This window comes from Lathyrus oleraceus, chromosome 1 (assembly GCF_024323335.1).
Source record: "Lathyrus oleraceus cultivar Zhongwan6 chromosome 1, CAAS_Psat_ZW6_1.0, whole genome shotgun sequence".
NCBI lineage: Eukaryota > Viridiplantae > Streptophyta > Magnoliopsida > Fabales > Fabaceae > Lathyrus > Lathyrus oleraceus.
This window is the reverse complement of record NC_066579.1, coordinates 452,148,876-452,154,245: the sequence shown is the minus strand read 5'-3', so window position 1 is coordinate 452,154,245 and position 5,370 is coordinate 452,148,876. Positions and strand designations below refer to the sequence as shown.

The 5,370-nt window shown below is 34.9% G+C and overlaps 1 protein-coding gene across 1 annotated transcript; it reads left to right on the top strand.

Moving 5' to 3' along the window:
• Positions 1-530: 530 nt before the first annotated feature.
• Positions 531-5,033, top strand: LOC127115281 (low affinity sulfate transporter 3). Its single transcript, XM_051046860.1, has 14 exons — positions 531-837; positions 952-1,038; positions 1,151-1,216; positions 1,349-1,657; positions 2,306-2,513; positions 2,592-2,787; positions 2,878-2,943; positions 3,027-3,257; positions 3,346-3,472; positions 3,564-3,850; positions 4,067-4,260; positions 4,348-4,430; positions 4,530-4,606; positions 4,735-5,033. The coding sequence occupies exons 1-14, from the start codon at positions 531-533 to the stop codon at positions 4,876-4,878; spliced, it is 2,382 nt and encodes a 793-aa protein (XP_050902817.1). The 3' UTR covers positions 4,879-5,033.
• Positions 5,034-5,370: the final 337 nt, after the last annotated feature.

The following is a 5,370-nucleotide window of genomic DNA, read 5'->3' as shown; positions in this document are numbered from 1 at the left end:
GATGACAATCAAATATATGTAGAATCAACCATAGTATGTGAATCAACCATTATCATCACTATGAACCTTGAAAATTCAAATTTCTTTTTTAATTTATTGATATTTTTCATTTGTAAATTTTATTAACTTATTAGTAATAAACATATTAAAAATACAAAGTTTGGATAAAACTAGCGTCCAGACAGGCACTCGCGTGCCCGTCTGTCCGCTTTTTTAATACACATCATTGAAAATATAAACGATATTTTTTATTTAAATATAATTTAATTTTTAAAAAATAAAGCATGTGGAATTTATTAATAGAAAGTTACGTGGAAGTTAATAATAGTGGTTTTATTGGAAGTTATTAGGTAAATTATGCAATAAAATAAGGGTAAAAATGATAGAAAAATAGGCTACACCAAAAGAAAGTATTCCCTTTATATTCGTAGTCAATATTCAAGATTAATTTATTAGTAATAAACATATTAAAAATACAAAGTTTGGATATTTTTAAATACTACATTTAATTTTACAGATAAAATAATATAATGGAAAATATTTGTAGTCAAGATTCAAGACAACGTCAAAGAGAAAGACGGACACAAAATGCAAGACATCGAAGACAGCGGATGAGTGTTGAGCAAAGACAAGAAGAATTGGCTAGAAGGCGTTCGAATTATAGACAAAATAATGACAAAGGAAAACAAGTTCAAACATGTGATCTTTCTGATATGAGAACCATGATGCCATTTCAAGACTTCACAAATGTCAATTTTGCTTCTCGGTTTTATCAACGAGCACATGACAATGAAGCTGGACCGAGTACCACATATGCCCGTCGCGTTCCATCCATGGGTTAAAAACTTTAAATTATTGTATAGATTATACTTTAATACTTTATGTTTAAAAAATATCAATTAGTTATGCAAAAATAATTGGATGATATGTTAATTCAATACTAATTTACAGATCAAAATTTTACATTCCCGATTTTCCAACAAAATGATAACCACGAAACAAGACCATTTATAAGAAATATTGATGACAATGATTGTGGTAAGTACAATTCTGTCTATACTCAAATTGATAGTAACACACATTTAGATTTATACATTGTTGCTATTTTTCATCTATAACTCTATATTGAAGTCAATACTTTCTTTTATAGAATCACATTCGCAAAATATTAATTCACCTTTTGAAACTCACGAAACACAAACAGTTTTTGATCAAGGTACGATTATGTATTTTTAATCCATACCATATATTGTATTTTTTTTTTGTTTAAATATTATTTCATGTTAGTCACCATGTATATAATAAGTATATTTCTTTTAATGCATGTTTTATATGTAATAAAACACAGAATCAAGACATAACATTGCTAGAAATTTTCGAAATACTGTTATGACAATAAAATCCCTACTTCCTACTTCGAGTGAGTGTAGACGATGCAATGCAAAATTGTTTCATAGAGATTCTCAAGATATGTGTTGCAAAGGTGGAAAGGTGACAATTTCACAAGTGCCTGCTCCTGACGAGTTGTTACAGTTATTTTTAGACAGTTCTACTGAAGGCAGACATTTTAGACAACATATTAGAAGTTACAACCATGTAATGTCGTTTACTTCACTAGGTGTTCATGTCGACGAAAGTTTGGTTGCAACTGGTCGTGGTATTTACACATTTCGTGCTCAAGGCGCAATTTACACTACGCCAAAAACTGGAATAGACAGCGCACCTTAGAGGGCGCTTTATTACAAAAGCGCACTCTAAAGTGAAGAGAAAAAATAAGAAGCGAACAACTGGAATAGACAGCGCACTTTAGAGGGCGCTTTTGTAACAAAGCGCCCTCTAAAGTGAAATGAAAAAATAATGAGAAAATGGAGGGACACCAATAGAGGGCGCGTTTATGAAAGCGCCCTCTAAGGGTACCCTTAGAGGGCGCTTTTAAAAAAGCGCTCTCTAAGTCCATGTACATTTCCAGTTTATAAGGCGCTTTTGGAAAGCCTTAGAGAGCTTTTAGAAGCGCCCTCTTAGGCCCCCTTTAGAGGGCGCTTTTTTTACACAAGCGCCCTCTAAGGTCCCCTTTAGTAAACATTAAAATTATAACATATACTGCCTGTCTCTTTATTTTCCCTCGCTATATGCTATTTCGTTTACGTAACTGGGTTTTCTCTCTACTGCGATTACTCTCGTCCTCCGTTCGTTCTCCCTCCCTCACCGTCGTCGTCGCCGTCGCCTTTTTCTGCTGTGCATGTTTGGATTATCTTTTGAAAGACTCAAAAGTGATAATGATGAGTTAAAATTTATTTATATTCAGATACAAGTATTGTTCCTCCTCTTATTTATGCTGTAATGGGAAGCTCAAGAGACATTGCAATTGGACCTGTAGCTGTAGTGTCTATGCTGTTATCTTCCTTGGTCACAAAAGTCAAAGATCCTGTTGCTAATCCTCATGCCTATAGAGATTTTGTCTTCACTGTCACCTTCTTTACCGGAAATTTTCAAGTCGGGTTCGGTATTTTCAGGTGATTTTTTTTCTCATTGGCATGCAAATTTTCTTCTAAACCAAATAGCTTATTTTTTTACTTATTCAATGTTTACAGGTTGGGGTTTCTTGTGGATTTTCTTTCACATGCTGCACTAGTTGGATTCATGGCCGGAACGACAATCATTATCGGACTTCAACAGCTCAAGGGTCTTCTGGGAATTACTCATTTCACCATAAAAACTGATGCAGTATCAGTGTTGGTTTCTGTTTATAAGTCATTACATCAGCAAATCACTTCTTCTGAAGAAAAAGTGAGTTTGTATATGTTTTGGCTTAAGTATGTTTTGAATCATTGGATTTGTGTCGATCTTGTTGTTGATATTTGGTTACTATTTTGACAGTGGAGTCCTATGAATTTCGTCCTCGGGTGTTCTTTCTTGATTTTCCTTCTAGTCACTCGCTTCATCGTAAGTAATGATAATTCTAGTATTCGAATATCGTTACTTCGCTATGATATATGTATTGAATGAATGATATTGTTTCGTTTTAGGGAAGAAGAAACAAAAAACTTTTCTGGTTGCCTGCGATTGCTCCTCTTCTATCGGTTATTCTATCGACTTTAATTGTGTATTTATCGAAAGCTGATAAACAAGGAGTTAATGTGATAAAACATGTCAAAGGAGGATTGAATCAGAGTTCAGTTCATCAGTTACAATTCCATGGTCAAAATGTCGGGCAAGCGGCCAAAATCAGATTAGTCTGTGCGGTTATCGCGCTAACTGTAAGCTAATAGTAGTCTCTTGCCTAATTTTTTTCAAAATTATGATTTCTAAATTATAATTTGTAGTCCATATGAACTTCTGATTCAGGAAGCGATGGCTGTTGGTCGATCTTTCGCTTCGATTAAGGGATACCAACTTGATGGGAATAGAGAAATGTTATCAATGGGAATCATGAACGTTGCAGGATCTTTAACTTCATGCTATGTCGCAACCGGTACTGTCGTATGTTAATCATTAACATAGATAATTTTGAGGGCATTTTGAGGTTTGGCTTAAGGCTCTTTTGTTACATTTTCTTGCTGCAGGTTCTTTTTCAAGGACAGCGGTTAATTTCAGCGCAGGATGTCAAACAGCGGTATTGAATATTGTGATGGCAGTTACTGTGATTTTGTTCCTGCAATTATTTGCAAGGCTTTTATACTACACACCTATGGCTATCCTTGCTTCTATCATCCTTTCCGCGCTTCCTGGACTAATTGATTTAAATGAGGCTCGCTATATCTGGAAGGTTGACAAGTTAGACTTTCTTGCATGCATTGGTGCCTTCTTCGGCGTCTTGTTTGCATCTGTAGAGATCGGTCTTCTTGTAGCCGTAAGTCATAGAATACTCCCAAACTCTGATGATTTAAAGGACTAAATTGTTATACGCGTCTGATATCGGAGACCTTCTTATGAGATCATGTCATAGTTTTTTTTATTGCTTACTTGTCTTCCAAGTAAAGTCACCAACTGAGAGATGCGTATTGTATAAGTTCTAGGATTCATGATTCCAAAGTTTCAAGTGTTTTTCTTTTTTACGGATGCACAGGTGACAATCTCGTTTACGAAGATACTAATACAATCGATTCAACCGGGAGTAGAAATTCTAGGACGAGTTCTAAGAACGGAAGCCTTTTGTGATGTTACTCAATATCCGATGGCCATAAGCACACCAGGCATTGTAGTGATTCGCATAAGTTCCGGCTCACTCTGCTTCGCGAATGCGAATTTTGTCAAAGAAAGGCAAGCACTTAACAAATGATCTCGAAAAGGGATTTAGTAATATCCCTTAATAACAGCCATGTATGAAACTTTTTTCGCTTGTTCCAGAATACTCAAGTGGGTCGTGGAAGAAGACGAGATTCAAGAAATTGCTAAAGGAAATGTTCGAGCCATAATTATGGACATGACTAGTGAGTTTCGCTACGTTTATTTTTTCAGAATTCAGAATTTTAACTAACATTTTTAACATCGATATGACTCAAATGATCGTCTTGATTTCTATTTAATAGACCTGATGAACGTTGATACTTCCGGAATTCTAGCACTCGAGGAATTGCATAAGCGGCTGCTTTCACGTGGCGTAGAAGTGAGACTACCGTGATTTGTCATTCCTTGTGACTAATATAAGAACCGAGTTAACCATCATTGTCGCATTATTTTAATTTGGTTGGAAAGAAACATTTCTGTAACACTTGTGCTATATGATTTTTGCAGCTAGCTATGGTGAATCCAAGGTGGCTGGTAATTCACAAGCTGAAGCTTGCTCACTTTGTGGACAAAATTGGGAAAGAGTGGGTTTTTCTGACGGTTGGAGAGGCCGTCGACGCGTGTCTGTCTTCTAAAATTGCTACTGCTTAATGTTGTTTGTGTCTGTTACAACTTTTTATTACATAACTGCATATCTAAGCACATAATTTGTATGCTGCTCTAAAAGGATTTTACTGACTACCTTATTATAATGTATCAGTTTTGGAGAGTGATGTTTATATGAGTATATGGTTACTTACATATCATTCCAATGAAAGTTAATGTATAAGTCGAGTTTAAGTTTTGATATTAATATTGTATATAAATGGATTCAATATATTAATGTTGTATATATGGAGGATTAATATTGTATATAAATGGATTCATGTTGTATATATCAATGGATTAATGGTGTATAACATTGGATTAAAGGATGAAATCAATATGAATTTTACACTTTTGCAGCATGCGAACAGGTTCCCAATTAAATACCCACTGTTTTTCAAACAAATTTTTTTAAAATAACTAACACTTTAGAGGGCGCTTTCTGTAGGAAGCGCCCTCTAAACACTTTACATTGACAACTTTAGAGGGCGCTTTGTC